General features: G+C 44.5%; 1 protein-coding gene across 1 annotated transcript; it reads right to left on the bottom strand.

Moving 5' to 3' along the window:
* Positions 1-222: 222 nt before the first annotated feature.
* On the bottom strand, positions 223-26,627 carry Bnc1 (basonuclin 1). Its single transcript, XM_052159527.1, has 5 exons — positions 26,321-26,627; positions 12,472-12,571; positions 10,906-11,141; positions 6,882-8,737; positions 223-2,378 (listed from the first exon to the last, which is right to left on the bottom strand). Exons 1-5 carry the CDS (start codon positions 26,414-26,416, stop codon positions 1,694-1,696), a joined length of 2,973 nt encoding a protein of 990 aa, XP_052015487.1. The 5' UTR covers positions 26,417-26,627; the 3' UTR covers positions 223-1,693.
* Positions 26,628-27,697: the final 1,070 nt, after the last annotated feature.

Here is a 27,697-nt window from a genome sequence, read left to right as displayed (position 1 = left end):
CTTTGACCTTTTTATTGTGATATATATTAATATAGGAAGTCTTGTCATCTGTGGACTTTCAGCTTTCTCAAGTCCATAGTGTCTCTGTGTTTGTATATGAGAAAATCTACTCAAGAAAATACAGACATATAAATGGAACCATTGTTATAAATATTTGCCTTTCAAACAAAAGGTATGCCATATATTTTTATTAAATCATAGAAAACATTTGCATACAAAATTTTCCATTTTGGGGAAACTAGAATGTTAAACATCTCATTAACAAAAAGCTTGAAGGATACATCTCTCCTTAAGCAGAGACAACTTTTAAGTAATTTTTTTAAAGTTGAAATAATGGCTAACAGGTTGTTGGCTTTCTTTATCTTTAAGCCAAGGGGATAATATCTCTTATAACCATCAATTTCCTTTAAGGATTTTTTAATTAAGTCAACATGAGTCAAACAGACAGTTAACCTGAACTCTGAATACAAAATCCACTTCTTTTAAAGCTGCATAGCCCTTTTGATTACTGTAAATGCCTAATTCCAAGAGACATTTCTCACTTCACAGGGCTTATTACAGATCCTTTCTATCGTGGCAAACATGTCTAACAGTGTAGAATAGATTCTGGAATAAGTTAAATATTAAGACATAGAACAAGGCAGTAACATCTCTACTTTACTTTCTATGAAATAAATTTCAAAGTTCATCCAAACCTTATATATTTACCAATGGGTGACGACTGGGGGATCCAGTGATACTGAAAATACACAACAGCTATAAGAACCATGTTCTCTAAATAGCTTGGTGGATATATACAAATGATTTAGTCAGAATCACGCTTACACTCACCCCAATGGGTCACCAGACTCTGCAGTTCACCACCTGAATATAGGGTGTGGTTCTGAAGCATAAGCTGTCACTTGTTCTAATTCTGAACAGAGATTCGGAGGTGACAGGGACATGTTTGCACTCATACCAAATAGTTACATAGTATAAACTCAAGTTAAATATTATCAAAATAACTTTAAATTAAACTGAAGATCACTATTCTTAAGTGCATGAAATGTTTTCCCTCTAGCTTTTTAAATGCACGTTACAGATCAAGATTTGACAAGAAATGTATTGGAGGCCACCCAGCTTCCGTGAGAACTCCCTGGAGTTCCATGAGAGACTTAGGGTGCAGTTAACTCCCAATGGAAGGGTGCTCTCTGAATGTCAAGTCCCTAAACTCAAGTCTGGGTTTTGGATTCACCTCTGCCAAAGGACGGGGTGGGGAGGCTGAAAATGACATCACTGGGACTGGTGTCATGCCCATGGTGACTGCTGTATTCCAGGGAACTTTTTCCTTGATACCTTTAATTCTGCAGGCCTCACATGTGCCTGGTTTCTGACCCCTAACCCCTCCAGTTAATCTGTAGACCTGGAGGTTTCCTAGGAAACATGTAAACAAGTCTGGGAAAACTGGCTTCCTGTATTTTCCTTGTGTTAGTGGAAAACTTTGTGGGTTAAGGAAAAAAAAAAAAAAGGAATGGCTACCCCAGTTGTCAGCTTCTCACAGGCATCTCTTGCTCTTACCCTGCTGTAGAAGGCTGTACAGTCAAATCACTTCTGCTTGGCTTTTGAGAAATGGTACTAAACAGTCCAGCTACTTTACTCTTTGGATTATTTTATTCCTGAAATACGGCAAACACCTATAAGAGTCTTTGGCTTGTTACTGGAGGTGGCTTGGGGATGAAGCCAGGCTCTTGTGCAGGTTGGGATTCTGACTGTGTCTGTTTCTACTGCGGACAGACGAGAACATCGTGTTGCAGCCTGGCACTTTACACTTGTGGAGCTGGCGGAGGTGCACGGTTTTGTAATGGGCCCTAAAGGTCCCTTTGTTACTGTATATCTTTTGGCAGAGATGACAGGTTATTGGCAAGCCAGAGGGCAGACTAGCAAGGCTCTGGTCAGCCTTCTCCATCAGGACACAGAGGGCGTACTCATCCTCCCCAGAGACGAGGCTCTGTCCTTCACAGTTGCCATCACTGTCCTCCATGAGGGCAGCGCCTTCCTCACTCACGCCATCAGAGTCCCAGGAGGAATGGCTGCTGCCCTCTGACTTCATACTTGAGGTAGTGCTCAAATCCAGGATGGTGCCCTCGCTAGGGGGGCCAGAGTTGTAGCTCTCCAGGCTGGCACTGTGAACTTGAGATATTGGGTAAACCAGACTGCCCATGCCACTTGTTCCCTTGAAGATGACAGATGTCTGTGATGCTTGCGGTGTGAAAGCCACATCCTGATAGGCCTCCTTGGCCACATCTTGCAGAAGGTAAGCTGCACGGAAATGGTCCTCACCAGTCTCCAATGCTTCCTCATTCAGTACTTTTTGGTGGAGGCTTAGGTTCGAGCTGTGTCTGCAAGAGTGAACAGACGGTCAGAGATGAGTTGCTTTGGTGGTTGTTTTAGAGCCATTATTCTGAGTAGAGAGACTCAACAGACACTAGGAAATCCTGTGGTGTGGTGGGAGTAACAGTCAGGGTTAGAATCCTGTAAGCCAGGCTATGTTGTCAGCAGGTACTAGACCACTATGTGGCTACCTATCAGAAGCCAGCATTCCCCCAGGAAAGCTAACAGTCTGGAGACTTCAATTTTCACCACCAGATTACATGTAACTGCCTTTATCTCAACCATAGAGGATGTTGAGATTACTTCAATTAGGCTAATCTAATGGGGTTACTAGAATGGGGGGAGCAAGAAGATCATTAATCACAAATAATAAGAAATTAAACAGAATACTTTATTGAAATATGAATATGAAATGAGGAAAGATTACCATCTTCAAAATATACCATGTCATATGGCCATCAGACACTTGACACACTGCCACTGTCATATGCAGAAATGACAGTACTTAAACTCTATTGAATTAAACTTGTCATTAAACCTTACATTTCCTGATTCCTTTTGCCCTTTTGTTGTGGTGGGTAAAGCATGAGAGATTCCTAATGTGGTTTCCCATCATCTCTCTATTTCTCTATTCAGTAGCACTGGCCTAGAGTAGGTGTACATGTTTCACGCTTGTGTGTGTGTATGTGTGTCTAGTGTAGGTCGTGCTCGCTGTGTCTCGTAAGGAACCAGACAGGACTTTTGCAGATGCAGCAGTGTGAACACACTGCCAATCTTGCACCCAGTGATTTACTCCTAAGAGCATCCATTACGGCACATGCTGTTTACCCCCATGTTATCGTGGATGTAACTTGTAAAACCAATGTTGCGCTTTCTTGGGTTCCCCTGATCACTTCTAACAAGAAACAAAAATCCCTATATCAAAAGATGACAATCTTACAGGCAACAGGAGAATGATCCCAAAGAAGAAAGTGTCTCCCCTAATACAGACCAGAATTATGCCAGTCAAGAAAACACCCTCTCTATAAAGAATTAAAATTTCCCTTCTAAATCTCTCAAGGTATGTGTATGAGGAGACTTAATCATGTTTTATAAAATGTAGATTTTTGTTATGCAGTTTTTTAGCCCTTTATACATTTTTTTGTGGCCATAATGAGAATTCTACCTCAGGATCACCCACTTTGTGAGCAACTCTTCTCAGCTACAGCTCTGCCCTGTGATTATGTCAATGTTCCGCACAGAAGGGCTGGTACTTGTCTGGCAGAAAACCAGACAGCAGATGGACATATTAATTCCACTACATTCAAGCATTTTTAAAAAGTCAGACTTTGCAGGAACCTGGAACATGAAGGTTCTACTACAGTGTAAATCTCTTGGGTCTCCTGTCCAGCTCCTGAGTAGCCAGTGAAGACTAATAGTTAACTAACTGAGGAAATTAGTCTTGTTGCTTATATACATTTTTAGTTTATATATATTTGACATTTTTACATTTATTTATTTATCATGTGCGTGTGCACGTGGGAGAGAGAGAGAGAGAGAGAGAGAGTGTGTGTGTGTGTGTGTGTGTGTGTATTGGGACAGAGGGAAACTTTCAGGAGCTAAATCTTCCCTTCTTCTCTGGCCTTAGAGAGTTAGCCATTCCTGAGGTGCTATGACCAGGAAATGCTATGAATGCAAAGACTGTCTGGACATGTGCCAGGCTTTCTTCTCCAAGGACTCAGTCTGTGTTCCCTGCCTCATGCTCGCTTCAGCCTCCACCTTCCACCAGGGGTGCGCTCCCTCTCAGTTCTACTTAGCTGAGATCAGTGACTCTTAGAGGTGGTCTGAACGAGCCTAATGCCACAGACTTACAGTAGCTCCCAGGACAAGAGCTCACAACTATTAATTCAGGGCAGTTTTCTGCACGTGCTATTGCAACAGACTAAATTCAGAAGCAGATGTGAGAACTAAGCTGTTTTCTACTGAACTTGATATTAGAGATCTGCTATTTATTTTATTTCCCAGACTATATTTGTCTGGGGAAAATAAAAGTATTTTCCCATTAAAATGTTATATTAACATATAATATGTATATTCTTATTTTTAAGAGGCATGTTATATTTTTTCCAGTTTTACTTCCTAATATAGTAAGCAATGATTACTACAGCCTAAAGAGAGAAAAGCTAAGGACTAGAAAGTCCTTAGCTGAGTTACATAAAAAACATTAGGGGACTAAGACTTAATACTTGCTGGCTTAGACTTTCCCTACATCCAGGGGCCTGGACTAGCATATTGAGGAGTCTGGTAAGCACTCTAACATGTGTCACCATAGCCCACACAACCCAGCAACATCTTCATGGCTCCTACAGTTACCTGGGGCTGTCTGTCTCTTCCACTAAACTAAAGACTTGTGTGAGCAAGGATTGTTCCCAAGCACCTAACATAGAAGAGTTACTAATCAACCCTGTCTCTATGTCTATCTGTCTGTCTGTCTTTCTTTCTCTCTCCCTCTCTCTTCTTCTTCTTCCCTCCCTCCCTCCCTCCCCCCTAGGAAGAGTTACTGATCAACTGTCTCTGTCTGTCTGTTTGCCTGCCCCCCCTCTCAATCCCTCTCTTTTCTTCTGTGTGTGTGTGTGTGTGTGTGTGTGTGTGTCTTCCTCTCTCCCTCCCTCTCTCCCTTCGTCCCTAGAAACTGTGGCTCAAAGAGGGGAAGTTGGTTTCCTTAACAACACAATAATGCAGCTCCCAATCTTTGATTTAGCTGAAGTGATGGACCGGGGCTTGGGCTTACCCATAAAGTCTGACTTAAAATGGTGTTTTTGAAACTATAGATTTTTAGATAAATGTTCAGATATCTTGACTTTTGGAATAAGTAGTATTAAAACATTTAGAATATAAGATGAGAATCTGTTATAGTTGAGACTTCTATACTTACAGTTCAGAACATAAGAAAACATTGACTGTATGAAAATGAAGTATCATATGAAAAGAGCATTGATCTAGTCTGTGTTATAATCTAGTAGACCCTGTGGACTTACAACAGTCTCACGAGCAGCAAAGATAACCTAACTGATATGACTACCTCTTCCTTATAACAACAGCTTATTCATGAGCAAACCCTCCTCCTCTTGGAGGGCGAAGGAGAGGGCTGGTTCACTAATTAGGGTACCCTAGTGGTTTGCTTTAAACATCCTAGCAACAAAAGCAGGAATTTTAACTAATATCTCCTGTGTCTTCAGTAAAGACAATGAGAGTGTTCTTATGAGCCTTAGTGAGGAATGTGTGTGGGAGTCTTTACATTTTCACCCTCTTAACCAATTAGGTGTTACAGTTTGGACTAAGTTAGTGGTGATGCTAAGCTGCCTCAAGTCAAGCTTGTTTGAACAAATGTAGTTTTGACATCCTCTGAGCCAGTTATCACACTGCATTTCATCAGACAGTTGACCCTTTCATTAAACCTCTTAGATCACCTTTGCTGTCCCTGCTCCCCCCCCCTCCAGAGGCTGGGAGGGTGTGGCCTAAATTGTGACTGGTAGCCCAAGTGCACACAAAAAGCACAGTGCTGTGCTCCAGGGTGATGAGCCCTGGGCGTGTGCATTCTGAGACTAGTCTGTGTGCTTCATGAAAAGAAAGCATCTTGCCAACATACACCACAGCCACTGAAATGAGCTATTCTCTGATAGGTTAACATTTTTAAAAGTCTCTAATCAAACTGCCTTTTTTTTTCTGCAAATGTTGTTGGATGACTATAAGCCAGAGACACGGTTTTCCATGATGGATCCTTCATTTTGTGGAGTGAAAGTCAGGCTAGTTTTGAGAAATGGCATGATACTTTAAAAAGCCCTTCCTCCCTCCTCCCCACACTACCCGAGAGCCAGTGTCCCATTAGCACACACACCTGGGCTCAGACGTGTTTCTCAATTTGGAACCTCTCAGACTAGAAGGGTAGAATTAATGATATGTGTGCTGAAATATATGAGTATCTATTAATAAATTAATACTAATACATTCATTAGTAATTAAATAATACCAAAGCTACACAAACCCTTTAGAAAGGTAATTGTGGAAATCTACCACAAAAAGCATCACACCTTTCCAGGACATGTTTTGTGGTTAAATGCTTTTAGGTTTTTGGAACTGAAAATTCATGAGTTTCCTCAGAATAACTACCACATCATCTGGAAACTTGCTAGAAATGCAAACTCTCATGTTTCACCCTGACCTACAACAGTAAATTTTAGGGTTAGTGCCTAGAAGCCTGTTTTCCTGACCTTTCAGGCCAATATATGCTAAGGTTTAAAAACTGCTGGTTTTGGGCGATGGTGGTGCATGCCTTTAATCCCAGCACTTGGAAGGTAGAATCAGACAGATCTCTGTGAGTCTGAGGCCAGCCACATCTACAGAGCTGAGCTTCAAGCCAGCCGAGATACAGAGAAACTCTGTCTCGGAAAACCAAAACCAACATAGCAACCATCAACCAAGCTAAAACTGCTGTCTCAGGAGAGACAGTGGCTGACAGACGGACACCTTACCTGTCTCTGCTCCTACGGGAAGGGAAAGCAGCCCCACAGCCCTCCACTGTGCACGCGTGTGTCTCTCCGGCATGAGCATTCTTCTCATGCGTCTTCATGCTGCAAGCGTTTTTAAAGGTCTTCTTGCAGATGTCACACTGAAAACGAGCTTCTTCCTTTTGCCTTACTAGTGCATGCTCACCCAGGTGCTCCAGTTCTTTAGACTCTTCCAGAAAAGGAAAAGCCATCCCCCTGTTGGACAAAGCACCAAAGAGTCCCCCAGCCAGCAGGCGCTGCTGCAACTCCATGTAGTCAGGAAAAGGGATTTGGGGCCCCAGGCCAGGCGTGAAATGGCGCTCGAGGCCACCATCCTCCACCTCTCTTGGCATCACTGAACTCAGGGCTACCTTCTGTTCAGCCTCCCTCTCAGTGAGCGTGGTCTGCTCGAGGGTTCTGCTGATAGCTCCGTGTGGCTCAATCACAGATTCAAGATGGCAGGCTCTTTCTCCTTGTGGAAGAGGCTCTTGTAAGCTCAGCTGTGTATGCTGCTCCTCAGGCACTCTGTCTGACTGAGGACTGCTGTCCTCTGGCTCGTCTTCACTGACTACCTGCAGGGGCACATCATCATCTGAGCTGAGACTGTGTCTCTTCTCCTCAGCTATTTCCACAGCTTCCTTCTCTATTTTGATCGGCATACTGGACTTCCGGGATTTCTTCTTGGGAAGAGCATCAAATGGCATGTCTGTGGAAACCAGCTGTTCTGGGATTGAAGAGGACAGCAGAGGGAGGGAAGGCAGCATGCCGGGTGTGTTGGCCAGCTCAGCGGGAGTGGCTGGACTGCGGTAAAAAGGAAGGATTGGCTGGACAGTCTTCAGATTAGGGAAAAGCACACCATTTTGCGCAATGCTTGAGAAAGAGGGCTGGCCTTTGGAGTCCTCCACTGAACCAGTGTAGCTAGGGAGGGGCCCACAGTCTGGAGACATCACTGTGAAACCTGGACGCTTGTAGGGCTCGGAGCTTGCCAGGTTCAGGCTGTTCCTGAGATCTTTGTCCCTGTTGTTTCTGTTCATTGGCATGTGCAGGCGAGGGTTGGGGTTGGCGCTGTGTCGGTTCCGGCTCCTCAGGGAGCTGAACACCATGTTACACCCTTCAATTGTGCACTTGTGCTTGATCTTCAGGTGGACAGCATTGTAGTGGATCTTGAGCGTGCCTTTGTCGTAGAATGTCTTCTCGCACGCGGTGCAGAACACCCGGCCCTTCTTAGCACTAAGGCTGTTCCTCTCGGGCTTCACTTTGGCCTCAGGCGACAGCTGCGTCCTTTCCAGCTTACTGGCAATGCTGTACGAGCTGGGGTCACTTAAGTGAGCACTGTCTGCCTTTTGGGAGACAGCCTCTGGACAGCTGAGACACTGTTCTTTTTCAACATGAAACGGGGTGGAAGTCAAGAAGCTGCTGTCAGAGAAGGGCCCGTGGAGCTCCTGCTTGGCGTCCTGGCTTTGGTCCTGCCCCTGCTCCAGCATGTACTGTTCAGGCAGCGACCCTATCAGAGCAGGAGGCAGAGGGTTGAAGAACTGGAAAGGCAACATGAATGTCATGTTGCTTATAAGGTTCTCAAAAGGGTGCATGCTGCTGGGGCTTGCTTTGTCCACCGGAGTGGCAAGGGTAGCAGCCCTGTGGCCGCAGCTCTCGATGAAAGCCCTGATGTCTACGTTTGCCGTGGCGGGCGGTATGATGACAGACTGCTCTTCTTTCTCTTGGATTGCCATGAGCTCAACTATAGACTTGGTCTCTCCAAAGCGAAGGAACTGCTGCAAGGTAGCCACTTCCTCCTCACTGGTCATGATGCTCCAGTGGTCCAACACTTTCCCTGAGGCATCCTAAACACAAACCAGAACGTAAGAGAATCCCAGCCCACGCTGCCCTCTCTGCTCCCCACGCAGGCGCAGTCCATGGAGCCTCCTCCCAACTGTAAGAGGGTACTTTTGTGCACACCAGAAAAATGCTACTGTGGATCAACACAGCGCTTGCTGAACCTAATCCCTGCCCACCCCATCACCCCCCAGGCCAGATACTCTGTGCAGATCACAAACTACACAAATGTAAATAGTGGCCACACCATTAGTCTAGAGGAGCTAAGTAAGCATGCATTGTTCAAACCCAAGTCAGGGAAATTTGGTAATTTTTTTTCATGTTATTTCAAACTAGTTGGTTGTCATATATGATTTCTATCATATATGAGGCACAATGATTTTCTTCACTAAAATAGAAATATTTATCATTTGAACAACAGCAGCATCTTCTATTTGACTAAAGAGTACAAATGGGGCAGTGAAGTCTGGATATAGCTCAAATATTCATTTGCTGCAGACTTAATCATCTCCTAAGCACCTACCATCAACAAGCAAATGAGCAAGTATTGATCTTCTACCTGTGTTCAGAAAGCAGGGCTATAGCTATGCTGGAGTGCTGGAGATCTGTCAAACTCTAGCACGGCCTAACTTTTCCCAAAACTACAATAAATATTTTATCACAGAACATGTATTTGATGGCCTACTGAGATTTTTCACAGTGAATTTGAGAGTTTTGAAGATGAGGAGGACTGTAACATCATAAATATTTCAAGCACCAGAGGTTCAAGGTAATTGATTCCACATTTTTAATCCTAACACTAGAAAGCAAGATTATTAGGATCATTAAATATTGACCTATATCATAATGCAAGACCATAATGCTACTCTATGTATGGCCATTTCTGGTCAGCTGAGGGCCCCACACCAGAGGTATGCACACAGGATTCCAGGGCAAGATTACAGGCTTTAGAATTAGGAAAAAAATGTGCTCATTTCTGGGTCTGCTCCATCCTGGTAGAATAACTTTCAGCAAGAGCACTCACAGCCTTCTGGATTTTCAATTAGAAAACAAAGGTAAATGGGTTTAGTGTTGTATACTTTTAATCCCAGCACTCAGGAGGCAGAAGCAGGTGGATCTCTGTGAGTTCCAGGCCAGCCTGGTCTACATAGAAATTCTAGGCAAGCTAGGGCTACATAGTGATATCCTATCTAACAAAAAAGAAAGAAAAAAAGAAAACAGGGATACTATATCTATCTTATCATAAAAGTACTAGAAGAATATGTCCACTAATGAATAGGTATGGTTAATATATAATCTACCTAAAACTAAAGTTAATATTAGACTTGAAAATACATACGTCTCTCATTTTACTGAAAAAAAATTTAACTGAAGCTTGCTGATATTTCTAGTGTAGTGTTAAGAAACAATACTCTGACAGTTCAGAAAACATGTTGTTTTTTTCAGAAAAGACTTTGACGGTCTCCGACTACAAAACACGAGGCATTGCACCCATGGCATGACGCAGGAAAGGAAATTCAGTTACTCTGGAAATAGACAAGGGAGAGAAGACTGAAGCGCTGAGGTAAAGAGGAGGACCTGTGAGGAGGCTGAGAGAGAATCTGGTGTTGGTGGCGAGAAGAGAAGGTGGGTGAAGAAGAGTCAATAGCAGGAGGGAGAGGAAGGGATGGAGACAGAGAGGAAGGGTTAGCATAGGAACACCACAACATCACACTCACACGTGGCGCTGAGAGAGACTTAGCTGCCAAGTGGCAGAGGCTTTCCAGAACAACAAAGGAGCGCCAGCTCCAGTGCTGTTTGCCCTGTAGCTCAGGCACATAAGCGCCTCTTCTCGTCTCCCAATTCGGACACACAGAATCAACACCTCAGGCCAGTGGGTGTGGCACACATGATGGAGGCAACGCCCAACACGAAGCAAGTGGCTTTCTGTGGAAGTTAGCTTAGTGAGATATGCTCAAGAGTTCCCGTAGTGCGCCCATAGCCCAAAGCTTCACAGAGACCTTAGCAAAGTACACAGTTCCTCCCAGCACGTGAACCAGGGCCCTAAGTCATTAGGAAGAAGTCCAAAGGGAAGGAGGCCACAGTGACTGGAGGTTACATCAGTTATATCAGTTACACTGGGCTACATCAGTTACAGGCGCACTCAAGGAGAAGAGCAAGGCCAAGATCACTGTACCTGTAACACATATCCACGGATGTAATCCTGAAGCGTCCAGTCCAGGGCATGGAGGATCTGCAGAACCTCATCTTGCTTCAGCACACTGAAGAGCCGGTCTAGTAGGATCTTCAAGCGAACGGGGATAGCCTGGGTTCCATAGAGCATGAGGCTGCTGATATCGAATACCACATTGGACTGGACAATCTCCACTTGGCTTGTTGGATACACAGGGGGAATCCTCAGCTTACTTAGAGCTGAAAATCAAGTGTGAGACGTTAGGGGAAGTTCTAATTTTAGGAGAAGCATTGCATAGAACGAGTTTAAGAATAAGAAAGAACCATAAGAATAGCTTGGGCTATTCCTCATTATCTGTATCTTTAGGCAGAAAACCAAAAATCCATAAAGGACAAATGTCTGTAAGAGCCTCAGGGCTTTATGCTCTTCACAGAAACTTCTGAAATAAAATGACAGGCTTAAGATTTTTTTTCCCTCCCATTCTTGTGACATGCCTGAGAAGGAAAATACTCACAAACCAGGGAAGAGAGAAAGAAAAGGGGGAACCTGGAAGCAACCAGAACAGAATCAGAGACTGGACAGTTCAGAGTCAGAGTCTGGAGGTGAAGATGAGCCTAGGAACTTCAAAAGCCCTGGGGTCATGGCCTAATCTGCTGCTTGGGACTGGGGCTTTAGCAATTAAGCCACCTAAATCCAGTCTGTTCAACACAAGCTTTACCAGCCCTGGGGCTATTTACATTAAATCAATCAAGGTTAAAGAGCACAGGGTCCCCAATGCAGGGGCTAGAGAAAGGACTCAAGGAGCTGAAGGGGTTTGTAGCCCCACAGGAGAACAACAGTATGAGCCAGCCAGTAGTCCCAGAGCTCCCAGGGACTAAACCACCAACCAAAGAGTACACACGGAGGGACCCATGGCTCCAGATGCATATGCAACAGAGGATGGTCTTGTTGGACATCAAAGGGAGGAGAGGCCCTTGGTCCTGAGAAGGTTTGATGCCCCAGTTTAGGGGAATGCCAGGACAGGGAAGTGGGAGTGGGTGGACTGGTGAGCAGGGGGAGGGGGGTGGGTTAGGGGACTGGGGGGGCAGGAAAGGGACAACATTTGAAATGTAAATAAAGAATATATCTAATTTTTAAAAAAAAGTTAACGAAAGGTAGTGCCAGCTCTCAGCAGTTCCAAGTGGCTCCTGATGGTCAGAGTCGGCAAATGCAAAAGCAGGATGTCCAGTTATAAATCTCAGCTGAATCATGAATAAGGGGCATCCTTATATCAGGACACATTTCAGCCCAAAACCATTAGAGGCTAATTACAGCTGTGGAACATGTCTATCCCTGTCATACAACACCACCTGAAGGATCAGTTTTGACATATTTAGAATGGAGTTGTTAAGATATTATGTAAGTTAAAATGTGAAGAGATGATTTATGTAGCCTGTTACCTGGAACATACTAGAAATTACTATTTAGTTTAGGAGTCAGCTGTCACTATTTGCTATGTAATCAGTTCCTCTATAAATTTAAGTTATTAAGAAAGGACACTAAAGGGTGAGAGGGAAGAAATAAAATTACCATGGGCCACCCATCCGTGCCTGCACTGTTCACACTGACGGTGGTTTATTTTCCCAGGTTTGAAACTTTGGCAACTGCAGTTCAGAGTACAGCCGATAGCCTGCAGAAGAGAACACATGGATGGTGTCAGAGCTACATGTAAAATATGTTGCACTTATTAAACACAGTGACTTCCTGCTCTCATAAGCATTCACTCAGAGGTGGGTGCCTTCTGCCAGGCCAAAGGTACACATTACACCTTAGGAAAGAGGAGCAGGGAATCCCACACTTGGAAGACCATGAACTGCAACACAGATATTTTGCATATGATAATAAGCAAGGCTCTATAAGACTTTCTTAGAAAAGATTATAGTCTGAAAACTTGCTCTTAAGAAAAATTAAAAATTGTATTAAAAATTGCTGATCAGAGCAGCAACTCTGAAAGAATAAAGATTAGTTTGGAACCAGTAAAAGAAAAATCTGAAGCGACAGGGCTCCATGCACAGATCTGTTACCCTCAGAAGCTTAAGACATGGTAGACGCTGAAAATATTAAATGGATTTGCGAACACATAATGGCTGATCATATTACATGACTAAGAGACAGATACAGGCCAGGCAAACCCTGCACTGATGCCTCAGTTTTATGCTATGGGTCATGTCTTATATGTGTGTATGCATGTACATATATGTGTATATGCATGTACATGTATGTGTCTATGCATGTACATGTATGTATCTATGCATGTACATGTATGTGTCTATGCGTGTACATGTATGGTATATGCAATGTCCCAAAGTGCAGTGGAAATAGAAAACAGAGATGCATGTGTCGAACAAAGCCCTAGTGTTAAGACTGTGGAGACACATATATAAAGTTCTCTGTATGAGTGAGTGTACATGGTATTGTACATTTATGTGTGAATTCATGTGTGGGTCTGAATGTGTGTGTGTGTGTGTGTGTGTCTGTGTGTGTGTATGTGTGTATGTGATGGTGATGCCAGGCCCAGGTGTCCTTCTCAGTTAACCCGCACCTTGCTATTTGAGTCAGCGTCTCACAGCAAGCCCAAAGCTCACCAATTCATACAGACTGGCTGATCAGTTCTTCTGTTTCCATCCGCAGCCAATCGTGTCCCACTCCTGTGCTGGGATTTTTACATGGGTGCTGCGGCTCTCAATTCAGGTCCTCATGCTTGCTTTACCAACCCATCTTGTCAAGAGTTTCTCACAAGACAGAGGCCGAAAGGATATAATCTATTATTATAACAAACCAAAGAGACCCCTTAAAGGAGCCAGTCAGTGAGGCTCCAACTTGGTTATTTGTATTTTTTATATATTTTTAAAGCTATAAAGTATGCTTCTGGGTGAAATTTGTATGGTTCGAGAGCTTTGAAACTGGGAGAATGTGTGTTTAAAGAAGAAACAATAAGGCCTCTGAATTTGGGCTTAAACCTCTTGTCTGCCAGTCAAGGGACTGGGAGGCAAGTGTGAAGGACAAGGAAGGAGAATCTTATCAAGGATTTGGGAAATTCACTTCAAGGACCAGTGCAACCTGTCTCCTTCAAAAAAAAAAATCTGTTTATAGTCCTGTGAAATGTACAGATTCTCTGGGACAGTCTGGTGGCTTCTTTAAAAGTCAAGCATCGAGTTACTATATGACCCAGAAATTCTGCTCCTTGATATACAGCCAAGAGAACATCAACAACAACAACAACAACAACAAAAAAAAAAAACTGTATGTGCATCCCCAAATCATCCACATGACTGTTCATAGCACTATCCACAGCAGTGAAAGTGGAAACAATGCCACTATCCACCAACAGATGAATAAGCAAGACGCAGCCTACTCACCAGTGCAGAGCTGGTGTCCTCACAAAGGGATAGAGAACGGGTGTATGCTACAGCTGCGTGAAGAAGTCAGGCACAAAAAGTCACATGCTCCTGTGGTTCTACTTACATGAAATGTCAGGAGGCCAATTCACAGGGGCAGAGAGCAGAGGACTGACTACGGGGACCGGAGTGAGGGGCTGTAGGGAACTGAGCAGCGGGGAGAAGAAACTGATGGGAAGTGGAAGGGCACTCTTTGGGTTACATAAAGGAATACCTTGCTTTGTGCTATGTTCATGTACTGAACTTGTAAATATTGCACTTTTATGAACAAAAATTTGTGACAATCCTATAATGTCTGTTAGCAGTCTTTACCCAACATCTCAGTGTTATCCATATTTTTAAAAGCAATACACTATGTTTCAATTAAGGTGTGCACACATAACTAGTATTTCACACTTAACAGACTGTAGCCTAAACTTAACTTTTATGTACATAGCAAACTACAAATATATATATATATATGATTTGCTGTGTTTTGTAGAATTAAGCACAGTCTCATCAAGATATGTCTATAGTAGCTCAGTTTAACTTGCGGAGAAACTTTCAGGTTGTTTTGGAAAGCAGTTGGGTTGTTCTAGATTCCCATAGTAATACAGCAGAGATTCGTCAACACTTGCTAGTGTTTCAAGACAGGATTTTACGCAGCCCAGACAGGTCTCGAACATAGCCCAGGATGACCTTGAACTCCTGACCCTCCTGCCTCCATCTGCTGACAGCTGGGACGGCAGGCTGTCACCTCATGTATCTGTTTGTGACTTGTTTTTAAGAGCAATCCTGGTGATCCTTGTCGATGTATGTGGAATCTCACTGTGGTTGGGTTCACACTTCCCTGACCACCAATGGGTTAGAATCTTTTCTGTGTTTACCAGCTATTCCTGTATATTCTTTGGAGACATATCTGTTAGGTCCTTTGACTTTTTTTTTTTTTTAATAAGGTTGTGTTTTTGGTACTATGCTGTATGCATTCTTTTATTTTCCAGGTCCAAGTCTGTTACCAGATACATTATTTCAAATGTGTTCTCCCACATTTTCTCTTTCTTAATGGTATCTTTTGAAACACAGAAGTTTCAAATTTTGAGTAAGTTTTAATGTGATGAAGAATCCTAAAATTAGCTGATAATGATGGCCGTACAAACAAAGTAGTCATTTGTTGATTGCTGAATACTAACAGAGCACTACTGACATAAAGCTGAGGTAATTCACAATCCAGATTCAACAAATATTGCTTAAGAAGAAAATTTTTTAAAAGGAAGAACATTTCTTTGACCTCTGTTTTTTTTTGAGATAGCATTTATTCTTTTAGAAAAAGGTATGGCCGGCTAGGCATGGCAACACATGCCTTTAATCCCAGACCTCAGTAGGCAAAGGAAGGAGGTCTATGAGTTCAAGGCCAGGGTGGTGTACATGAGTGAGTGAGGAATAGCCAAGGTTATATAAGGAGACCCTGTCTCAAAAACCAAAAACAAACAAAGTTATAGAAACATACTAGTAAACTTATATTTCATTTATTTTGAAAATTAAGCCTGTCTTAAGAGAAAGTGATGTACACATTTACTCCAATTCCTACAGATTTTACTCAATGCAAAGTCACTGGAAACACTGTGTGAGTCTGTCTCCCACTGAGCAGACTGAAGCCCAAGGAACGATCCCAAGCATGTTCCCTAGCCTGGAACTGGAGTCTATGCTCTCCGCCTCCCGCCATTCCACTCGCATATCCCAACCTCGGACAACTGACAGTGCAGGTGCAGAGATCTCTGTGGCTCCCCTGTGTATTAGTCAGTGACAGTGGCCTCGACTCACCATGTGCCAAGTAAACTCTTTTAGACATTTCCAAATGCCCCTAAGAGCTTTGTCATCTGTTGTCATACTGACCCAATCTGATCATTCCCATAGGGCAGCTTCTACTTGAGAAACATAACTTAAACAACAGTATCCACAATTCTCACTTATAGGTGTTGATTTATGAGAAATATTAACATGACTGCACATGAAGCTATTTGAATAAGGCGCAATAAAGCTTGTTAAGCATCTGTAGAAATAAATTTCAGAGGAATTATTTGTGAACTAGAAGAAGCTAATTAGAATATTGAAAAGTTCTTATGTACAGACCACTAGATTTCCACAATGTCAAATTATAGTATCCTTAGCTTAAACCTTCTCAATGACATCAAACAAAAAAAAAATCTAATTACAAGATGAAAGTCCTCATGTAAATCAAAATGGAAAACCTGAAATTTACATGTTTTCATTTGGGTCCCTAATACTTTATCCATTCCTCAGAAGGAAAGCAGACGTTTCCAGCAATCCAAACTCAACAAGGCATGATCATCAAGTTTTAGCCTCTTGTCCTAATCAAATGATCTCCAGAGCTGTTGTTAGCCACTTTGATGAGATACAAATCCACATCAACATTTCTGCCTTCCTGACTTACAACCACCATTTGCTCACTCATTCACAGCTTGAATGTGACACATTTGGTCATTCACTGTCTTGGGAGAGGACGAGAATGTACGGCCTATACTGTAACTAGCTTGATGGATCTGTTTAATCTCCCAGACACCCCTGTTCTACCTTTAACTTGGGGAGATGCTTCCACGGGTCTTTTGCTAGAAGGGCTGAGTACCTGTCCCAAGCACACAGATGTCCAGCACTGGACAATGGAGGCCTTTGGAGATTTGAATTGACCCCAATAATAAAAACCATTCAATGCTATTGTCACCTCTACAATATATATATATTTCAATATCCTATATTTTCATAGTTTTAAAGAGGTAAGTACGAGAACTTTGGGATCCCCATGTTTGTTGCACTGACTGTTTGGAGGGTCACATGATCTAGCTGTGCAACTTTGTCAGTTCAAGGTATTAGTCCTCATTGTCTAGAACACTAGCTGCATGTGGCTATTGAGATCTAATAACACAGTATAGCATTTAAAGTCAGTTCCTTGGTCACACCAGCCATACTTGGTGTTCTACTTGTGGCTAGTAGCTACAACAATAATGATATTATCATTGCAGAAAGTTCTATGCACCAGTGCTAAGCTCAGGAGTGAGATCAGCCAGGCCAGGAGTCTAGCAAGGCTGATGTTTAATAGGTAATTTTATTTAGTCCTTACTGCCATGCTGTGAGAACAGAATTATTTTAGAACCCTTAAATTAATGGAAGATTTATAATTTACTCAGGGTCACACAGCTAGTCAGTGTTACTAAACATTTATTATACGTGAGACAATGCACCAGAGAGCGCCCATGTATAACTCATATATTCTTATAACCACTAAGGGAGTTCAGTGCTAGCTACCATTTCTCTTTCATATACCAAGAAGCTGAAGAATTTACAGGCTATCCAGGTGATCTAAAATCTGAATATTCAAGGGATATTCTGCCTTAAAAGTATCAGTATTTGGCGCTAACCACAGTAACACTCAGTTACAATACTTTTTAGGGTTGGGTATTATCATACTATGCACAAGATCAAGAGGTTTCACATGGTAAAGAAACTTCATTCGTGGGGCTTAAATCTAGAGGAGGAAGATGATGAGAAAGAAAGCTCAGCTAGGGCAAAGGTCACAGATGAGAGAGTCCGCTGAGTTTAGAAAGAGAAAGGAGGCCTGTGTGGCTGAACAGAGTAGAAAATAGATATATTTTATGGATAGAAAATAAGTCAGAGAGGCCAGAGACCATTCCGCACAGGGCCTGTGGGGCAGGAGCCCCCTGGAAACAACGCAAGTGACCATGGTCTGCTGTTATAAAGAGAACTCTAGCTACACGGTGGATGCCTCCCACTTCTCTGAGCACCTTCACGAAGTGTAATAAAATCTAGACCTTTCCGCCTCCCATGCCGTACTTCTGGCTCAGTTCTCAGCCTGAGCTGCTGGACACTCCTCCCACCCTCAGGCTGGTCAGCCAGATTAGCAGATATACAAGCGAGAAACGAGAAAACAGATGCACAGTCTGGCCGTGCCCACCACCATGTCCACAGTAGGCGGTTCACAGGTCCTCTTTTTGTACCTAAAAATCTCCCCACAGCTCAGAAAAAAAAAAAAGGTGATTAAACAATTATAACAGCTACTGAGTCACAAGTCTGGTAAATCCACCACTGTGCTGCCTGAATGGAGAAGCGAATGACTGAATCAAGGAAGGTTCCACCTTGTGCAATGATTACAGATGTCCATCTAATTCCCTTAAAGTTTTACTTATTTATTCTATCGCGCACAGGCACACCTGTCACAGTGTAAATGCGGAGGTCGGAAAGTTCGTCAGAGTTTGCTCTCCTTCCACCACGTAGGCTGAGTCCTAGCCACTGGGCTTGACAGCGAGCACCTTTACCCACTGGGCCATCTTGCTGCCCCATGGTATCCTTTTCTTCTGATCCGCCTTGGTAAAAGAATTTTAGCTGGGCCTCATATGTAGGCCTATAAATCCCAGTAACATGCAAGACTAAGGTAGGAGGATTATAGGTTCAAGGCTTGCCAGTACTTCAAAGTGAATTGGAGGCCAGTCTAGACAACTCCGTGAAGCCCTGTCTCAAGCTGGAAACTAAACAGAGGGCTGGGGATACGGCTCAGTGGTAGATTGCCTGCTCGATGTGTGGGCCTTGGGTTCAACCTCTAGTATGGAAAATAAGAAAAAGAGGGAATTTTAACTTCCGTGCCCTCACTGATGGCAGGCTGCTAAGCACTGGCTCACGTGGACTGCAGAATTTCCCGGGTGGAGCACTACAGGAAGCTCCTCAGACACGGGACTGCCTGAACTTGAATTCCTTTGTCCTTCCTCCATCTTGGAACAAAACTAGGCAAGAGACCAGAGGGCGTGCTGTGACCACTGGGCAACCTGGAGGCCACATCGCAAGGATGGCTGAGACTAAAGAATGGTCACTATTATCTTGGTGCCTTTTACCAGTCACCAAATGCACTTCTTAGTTTGCACACTTACACAGTGATCTTCCCATTGGCTATTGAAAGGGCTATTGAAAATCAAATCAGAACAATACAGCTAGAAAATGGTTCACAGGGCTGGAGAGATGGCTCAGCGTTTAAGAGCACTTCCAGAGGTCCTGAGTTCAATTCCCAGCAACCACATGATGCCTCACAACCATCTGTAATGGGATCTGATGCCCTCTCCTGGTGTGTCTGACAGCTACAGTGTACTTACATACATAAAATAAATTTTAAATAAAAATAAAAAAAGAAAAGAAAATAGTTCACAAGGAGAGATGGCTGAGGTGGTTTGGAGTCTGAGACCCAATCTTTTCTTTTCTTTCTTTCTTCCTTCCTTTTTTTTTTTTTTTTTTTTTTTTTTTTTTTTTTTTTTGGTTTTTTGGAGACAGGGTTTCTCTGTACAGCCTTGGCTGTCCTGGAACTCACTCTGTAGACCAGACTGGCCTTGAACTCAGAAATCTGCCTGCCTCTGCCTCCCAGAGTGCTGGGATTACAGGTGTGTGCCACCACCACCACCTGGCTCTGAGGCCCTATCTTAAATGATGGAATATCAAGACTCTGCCAGATCTCCAGTGGTAAAAAAAAAAAATCATGAAGTTCTCAACTTGGAATCAAAGGACCCCCAGGCTACCAAACCACAACTCCCCGACAATTCACTAGGTTTTGGGACAGAAAGGCTTCAGGCTTTTCCAGCTTGTATTTTTAAACAGTAGGTATAGATAACTGCTATTAGTTTGTGTGAGTCCTGGAAATTTCACTGTATTCCCAAAACTGCCAATCAGAACATAATTTGAAGTCGCTAGGATGCTCTGTGAGAGGGAGGCTTTGTTCTCACTCTCCTCCCTGTGGGGCCACAGCCTGGCTCTCCTGGCTCTGAAAGCGACCATTCAAAGATGGGAGTTGTCTCCTCGGGTGCCACCCTGACACTTAAGTTCTGTACCTCTCATTTTTCTGACCAGAACCAGGTTGGCCCTTTGATTCCAACCTCCCCACTCCCTTTCCACAGATTTATTTCATTTCTTATTTTCTCCATCAATTTTCTCATATATGAAACCCTACAGGAGTGCAGCTAGGATTCTGAAAATGACAAATTGTCATTTGTCAGATAGGCAGTCAGGACAACCTGGAGAAGAGAGAGCCACTGAGGTCCTCCTGTGAGAGGCAGCTTATGTGGCTGGCAGCACTGAGCAGAAGCCCACGTGACAAGCACACGGAACAGATGCTCATCCCATGAGCACATCCCACCTTCACCTTGCACAGTCTCAGCCAGGTAAAAAGTGGCAGTGATAGCACTGGAGATGGCTCAGTGGTTAAGAGTGCTGGATGTTCTTCCAGAGGACTCAGGTTCAATCCCAGGGCACCCACACAGCAGCTCACAGCTGTCTTTACCTCCAGTTCCAGGGGATCCAACACCCTCACACAGACACATGCACAGGTCAAATACCAACGCACATAAAATAAAATTAATTATTAAAAACCCCAGCAGTGACTATGGTTGATCAGTTAGCTTGTATCATTTACAGGTGAAACCCCAAGGCTTTGAAATGTACTCAAAACAAATGCAAAGTCATTGGCAGCAGTTAGAGAATCCTGGGAAACTGACAAACTGTTTTGAAAAGCATTAAATTAGAGGAAGAGTGAAACAGGTGTTCTTTCCTATAGGACTGAGTCCCAGGGAAGCTACACCATTGACAAGACAGGTTCTCGTAGCAGATGAGTCACGTCGGCGAAGAACTAGCATGCTCCTGTCTCACAGCTCTTAAAAAGGACGACAGTCAGCCCCATGAGACCCTGAGTAGAAAGCACATCCCACTGCACACGCAGTACTTTGTCAAAACATCCAAACCTATGGCTGAGCAAGATTCTTCACCAACACTGACTTTGGAAGGTACAGGAACCAGAAGTATATGTAAATGGCATCACCAGAGAGGAATTGTCAGAACTCAGACCAGCTTTCTAAAGATGGCTGGCTGACTTGGACTTTCCAACAGATAATGGCAAGGTTGAAAAAAAAAAAAAAAAAAAGAAAGACTATAAACCTAGAAATTAGAAGAGACAGATGGTGTATACATTTGTACTCTAATTTGAACAAACCAATGGTAATATAAAGCTTATAAGACAGTCTAGGAAATTTGAACATTGCCTGGAAATTTAATGGCATTAAAGAGTTATAATTAACTAGCATTATTTTCTGCTGTGGAGGCTTGAACCCAAGGCCCTGAAGACACTAAGCATGTGCTCTACCACTGAGCCACACTCCCAAATTATTTTAAGGTGTTTTATGCTATATTGGTTTTGTTTCTAAAAGGGAATACTTTTAAATTTTACAGCAACATATAAAATATTTTTAATGAAATTGTATGACAGCTAGAAACCTTTAAAGTAATCTGAAGTTTCTAGTAGTAGGAAAAAGAGAATGCAGATGAAGAAGATTAACTCTTCACATCCCAAATACACATCACCAAATTTCATTACAGTTTAATTCTGTTTATTTAAAATGTTCTATAATAAAAAGTGAAAAAGTAAACTATGTGAAGATTCCCATTTCCTTCAAAATTTCAATTTACACTAGCTGACAGAGAATAACCTGTGTAGAGGGCCAGGGGAGTCTTCCTCCAGGAGAAAGCGGACATGTTCTCTGTGGACAACCATAGCCTGGGTTGGTGTGCTGAGTCTGGGATCGTGGCCCACAAAGCATAGGTTTCTGTTTGGCCAGTGAGAACCAATCTTGAAAAGCAATGTGAGTGGGGTTGAGGGGTGGGAGGCCCCGACGGACAGTCAGAGTCTCGCTGTTGGGTCTTCTAGGGGTCTGAAGGATGGAAGACACCATTTACCACCATCTGGAGTGAAGACCAGGATTGAAACAGAGGACCTGGGGGCCTCAGGAAGTCGTTAGTATTTGTAATGTAAAAATGACACTGAAGGAGAACTGGCAGACTGTGGCATCTCACTGCAAGCTAGAGCTGAAGAGAGAAGACAGAGGCAACAGGGCACAGAGATGGGCCTGCAAGAGAGAGCTCAGGGAGCAGAAGCCCTTCAGGGGACGGATGTTGGGCTAAGTCTACCCATGAGCAAAAGGTGCACAGGACACCGCTGTAAAGTTCCCTTGGTGCTTAGTTCAAAGAGGATAATGGGGAAAATACTTGTTCTTTTGATGTTTATAAATCAAAGCCTAAATCCTATGCCAAAACAATTTAACATCCACACCCTTTTTTTCATAATAGTATTAGTTTTTAAAACTGAAAATGTGAAAAATTATAGAAAATATACAAATATCTTAGAAATCAAACTGAATCTTTCCTTTTTAAAAAAAAGCTTTAAAAAGCAATATAAATGATATGAGCATATTTCTTCCTTATAAATCTGCATGTAGACAATCTCAGTCTTCATAAGCCTTAGATAACGAGGCTAAAAAGACATCACTGATATGTAACAGAATCAGCCTTGGAAAGTGGGAATAAAAAAAACACTTCAAAATTTTAGTTGAGGTAGTCTGAATACTTCACACAAATTTGTTACTAATGATGATATGAAATCTAAGGGTGAACATGTTTAAATAAAACCATTTTAGGGATTCAAAGGGAACTAAAAACCAACTTTTTTGATAAGATAAACTCAAACTCAGTTATATATGCCATTCCACCCCTCCACCCTCTTAAGACTCAGTGTAGTGCATCAGGAAATGTTACAGTTGGAAGTGTGAAGGCTTGAGTGTCATAATTCCAGAAACAGGTGGAGGGCTGTGGAATGACGATGACCTTTCTAGGAGCTGGAAAAGAGCTGAAAACAGCTTTCCACATTCCGGTCTATGAAAGGCTCACACAATCCGCAGGAAGGGACAGCCAATCAATATAATGAATGGGAAGAGCATTTAAAAGTGTAAATTAGAGTTTACCTGAGGTAAGCAGTCTGTTCTACACAGGTCTGCTCGAGTCGGCCTCTACACCTTATTTCCCCAACCTCTCCCTTCCTTTACATTCGTGGAGAGAAATGGTGATCTCCTCTAAGCTAGAGCCCTTTTACATTTCGTTAGGTTGGTTTATAATAAACGTCCATGTGTGGACAGGAACTGAGAGAGCTTTTTTCCCAAGTAACTATGTCTGAGGAGGCCCCAAACTGGACTCTGGAGAAGCAAGGTTGCTTTGTGTTTGGACTCACCTTCCTGGGCTAAAACAGGCATGCGTGTGGATGTAGGGTGCTACACTGCAATCTTGGAAACTCCAGAAGGAGTGAGAGAGGACTTCAAAGGACGATGAGATAAGAAAAAAGGTTTCTGCTAGAAACCAACTGAAAAGGGAGGAGGGTCCCAACATGCCCTGATGGGGCTTCTGTGCAGCCCCCAGTTATCTTAAACATCCCTCAAAAAAGCCACCAACAGTAAACAATAAAGTCAAGATCTGTCGTGAAATATTCACAATAAGAGAAAGAACAAAAAGAGGCATGACTTCCCAAACCTGATCTTAGCAAAACCAGAGCCACATCAGATCCAGATCGGAGAACCTGGGTAAACGCAATTCTAGTTTCTTTCTAACCAGACTGTTTCTGACAAAAGTAACTACCTCACTCTAAATGACATCTGTAGAGGGGAAAATCCACCCTGGGGTGAAGCACACTCCTCCTGCAAGTAATTTACCTTGCAAGCCTTCAGGGCAACTCCTCTTAATGGCCACTGTCAAAATAACTTCCAAAGCCATATACAGAAGCTCAAAGACATTTCTGGCCCTTTGTACTACAGTTTCACTTTACTAACAAACAAAAGTTTTAAAATGTTCCCTCACTTATTTCTTGGCATCCAGAAGTGGCAAATGTGTGCTTAAGAGACAATTATTTGTGTGGGGAAACCTAGATGGCTTTTTCTCACCGCAGGGCAGGGTCATTTTCCAAGCTGATGATTTGAGGTATAAAATATGGGTATGGGCCTCGGATACAGGTTTAACTTCTTTAAGGGGAAAGGTCATAAAAACCAAATCATCCTCTGTTTAAACCTTCTATTTCTAATGCAATGGATTCATGTGGGTTAAGATTTCTTTTGTGAATTCCAACCCAGGCACACAGATCACTGGTACTTAGCCTAGGAAATATTCATGGGCAGATTATTCAAACTAGTAACCACTTTCTCACTGACAGATAGAGCTCCATGGAATTCTCACCAGTCTGCATGGGTGGACATGATAGTACAAATTAAATTATGCAGCTGTCTGAACACTATCTGAGTTCTCAAACTCTGAGGAGCTCATACCCTAAAAGATCCCATCAAAGTGTCTGGAGATTTGGCTACAACAGGACACAGTCAACAACTGAGGGGAGACAGTTACAGTTTCTGTGAAACTGAAGTTTGTGAACTTACTCGACAATAAATAAAATAACAAGTCACATATTTTTTTAACTGTCTGAAAGTATGCTAAAAAGAATAGTTATTAAAATTCCCCAGGGGAAGAAAGGGCAGCTGTCTATATCTATTTTAAAGAAAAATAAAATACAGCACAAATTGTAACACTTGAAGTAATGTGCAAAATTACACTTTGATGCATACAATTTTAGGAAAGGTATAATAATATACATCAACAAATTTGGGGAGGGGCAAATGAGAAAGTCGTATGTTTCAACTACTCAACAAAAGTTTTAATGCACAAACATCAATTTGTAAACTCAACCTCCGTTAACCTGAAAAGAGCCGGTGAAATCTAATAGCACAGTGAAGACAACAAGCAAGAAAAAAAGTTGCAAAAAAAAAAAAAAAAGATTTGCCAAAATGCTGTTTTTCAGTTCACCTTTACTGTCACACTAAACTCTTGTTGCTTTAATAAGAATTTACTTCTTAATGTTGATACATCTGTTCTGTGTTTCCATGCAGTAACACGACGACTACACACACACACACTGACAGGGATTCCCAGGACACCAGTGGGGCCTCTTTCAAGCCCCTTAAGTGTTAACAGCAGAGGCCTGGCTGCGACCAGGCGTCTGGCCCGATTTAAATGCCCTCATCTTCAGAAGTCTGCGGTGAGCCTAGCCATAAAACTAGGGGACATTACCGAACCCCAGAGTGTCTGATCTTTCCCCCGCAACACACACAACTTCACTCATACAATTAAGGCTGTTAGTTGGCATTCCATTTAACTGTCAAACTCAGGCTGGTGGCAGCCCCACAGCCACAAAGAGATGCCTTAAAGGAGAAGAACATGTTTCTACACCGCATTTGAGAAAGTTTGGCTCCCAGCTACGTACTGATTGATATCAGATCTCTCTCACTCGCCTCTCCAATCTTGTCACATCTGGCTGACAAATCCCCAGGAGCTTATCCAAAATCGGGCGGCCGGTAGGGTTACAGGGTCCCTGGGGAAGCAGCGCCCGTGGACTGCGGGCACCCGAAGTGGATGCTGGGGTACGCCCAGCTGGAACCCCGCTGCCTGCCGGGGGGGGGGGGGGACAGTCACTGCGCCACTAAGCACCTCACCTCTGCATTGCCAGGGTCCCTTCCTGTCACCCGCAGGTAAACCATCTCCAAAGAGACTGGACCTTGGCTCTCTGGCTTCCCCATCAGCATCCGGATGAGTTCTCTAAGTCCCTGAGCGACCAGAGGACACGAGCACCCCTCACTGTCCCACGCTCGACAAGCCAGGCGGAATGCCGGCAAACCAACTCACGCCTTCAGCGCGGTTCATCTTACGACGCGTCTAAGCTGACGATTTGCGGCGCTTTGGTCTTTTGTCTCTTCCCCCTTTTTAAAAAAAAGATCTGTCCCTCAGGGGACCGGCGCCCCCTCCACGCCCCTCGGGCGTCTCCGCCACTCTCCTCCCGGAATGAGCGGAGGTCAGGGCTTGAAATACCAGACAGATGATCGTCCGTGCGCCAGCAGCGGTTGGACAGGGGTTCTGGGGTGTAAGAGAAACGGGGCGCCGCTCACGGGTCACCTCGCTGTGACCTGGCACAGGCTGGGAGGAACCGCAGTTCTGCCTCCCGGGACGCGCACGGCGGGCGCCCACGAGCAGGTGGCCCTCATCAGGCGGCCCCGGTGCCCGGCTCCCGCGCGACCGCTTACCTCAGCCATCCTGCGGCCGCTGCGGAGCCGGCCTTCCCGGCGCGCGTCCCCTGCCCGGGCCGCTCCGCGTCCGCCCCGGCTCGGCGACCGCCGCATCCACGCTCCGGCCGTCTGGGCCACCCCGCCCTGCGCTGGAGAAGTGGGCGGCTCCCCGCGGCGCCCGGTGGCCGCGCCGGCCCCTGCGCCCCTCGTGCACCCTCGCGTCCGCCCCGCGCCCCGGGGGGCCGCCCCTCCGCTCGCCCCGCCCCGCCCCGCGCCCCTGCTCCGGCCGCCGCGGGCTGCGGGCGCCGCTCCGGGATGGGGGGGGGGGGGGAGAGGCCACGCGGAGTTGCGGCAGCCCAGGCCAGGCCGCGGCCCCCCGCGCACAGCGGAGACCTCGGCGGCCGCGGGCGCGGAGGTGTCTGGCCCCGGCGGGCTTGAAGGCACTTGTTGAGAAAGAGACGGACGTGTCGGTGTTTGCCTCTCCCCGGCGAGGGCGAAACGCTCTCTGAAGTTCCCTGGCTCTGCTCTCCGGGGCTGGTGCTGCCTCCCTCGCCTCCCCCGGAGGCGCCTCGGGTCCCGGTGCGGACCAGGCAGAAGGCTGCGCTGCCCCCGCCCCCGCCCCCACCGGGAACTTTTAATTCCACAGATGTGGGGACTTGGGTCGGGTCGTGGAGGCTTGATTGGGAACTCAAACACCCCGCCCGGTCCCTTGTGTGCTCTGTGTTAAAGTCCCGGTGTTACCGCTTCCCCGGGACAGGTGACTCCGCTCTTTGAGTTGGAAAGAGGGATTAGACTTTCTCGCCTCTTAACTGGGTTCTAAGGAGAGACCGAAATGAAGTGATAAATCAAACAAGAGTTTCGTCCCTGTGAGCCGATGGGGAGGGGCCCGCCAGGAGAACCTGCTTTCCGGGGCCTGAGGACAAAGAATCCTTCAGCCCTAAGAACAGGGGAAGATAGTCCGCAGCTGGTGTGAAACAGAACCAGGTTTCACTATATAGCTCTTGGGTAGGGCGGACCTGAGACCTGATGAGAGGCCAAAATGTTTGGCTTTTTGGGTGTCTGTCCTTTTTAGAATTTAGAGAGCCTAGACTTGGAGTGGCAGGTCCTGTTTCCTTTTCTTCCAATTTGTTGCACCTGCTTCGCTGCTGGTGGGCGTCCTTGAGAAGGGAACACAGTCCTACACAAACCAGAGATGGAGGGACAATGAAAGAGTTGCAAACAAACAAGACAGGATGCCTCTTGCCCCACGTGCTGACAATAGGCTTCAGAGGAAGAAAGGTGAGAACAGGACACAGGACGAAAGCCCGCGTGGGTAGCGGTGCTTCATGGGGGTCCGGAAACTAGACAGCAGTATTTTCCCCAGGTGGCTGTTTAGTCTACATGGTGGGTACCTTT

Source organism: Apodemus sylvaticus, chromosome 1 (assembly GCF_947179515.1).
Source record: "Apodemus sylvaticus chromosome 1, mApoSyl1.1, whole genome shotgun sequence".
In the NCBI taxonomy this organism is placed as follows: Eukaryota; Metazoa; Chordata; class Mammalia; order Rodentia; family Muridae; genus Apodemus; species Apodemus sylvaticus.
Note: the sequence above shows the minus strand (reverse complement) of the source record. Positions and strands in the feature narration are given on the sequence as shown.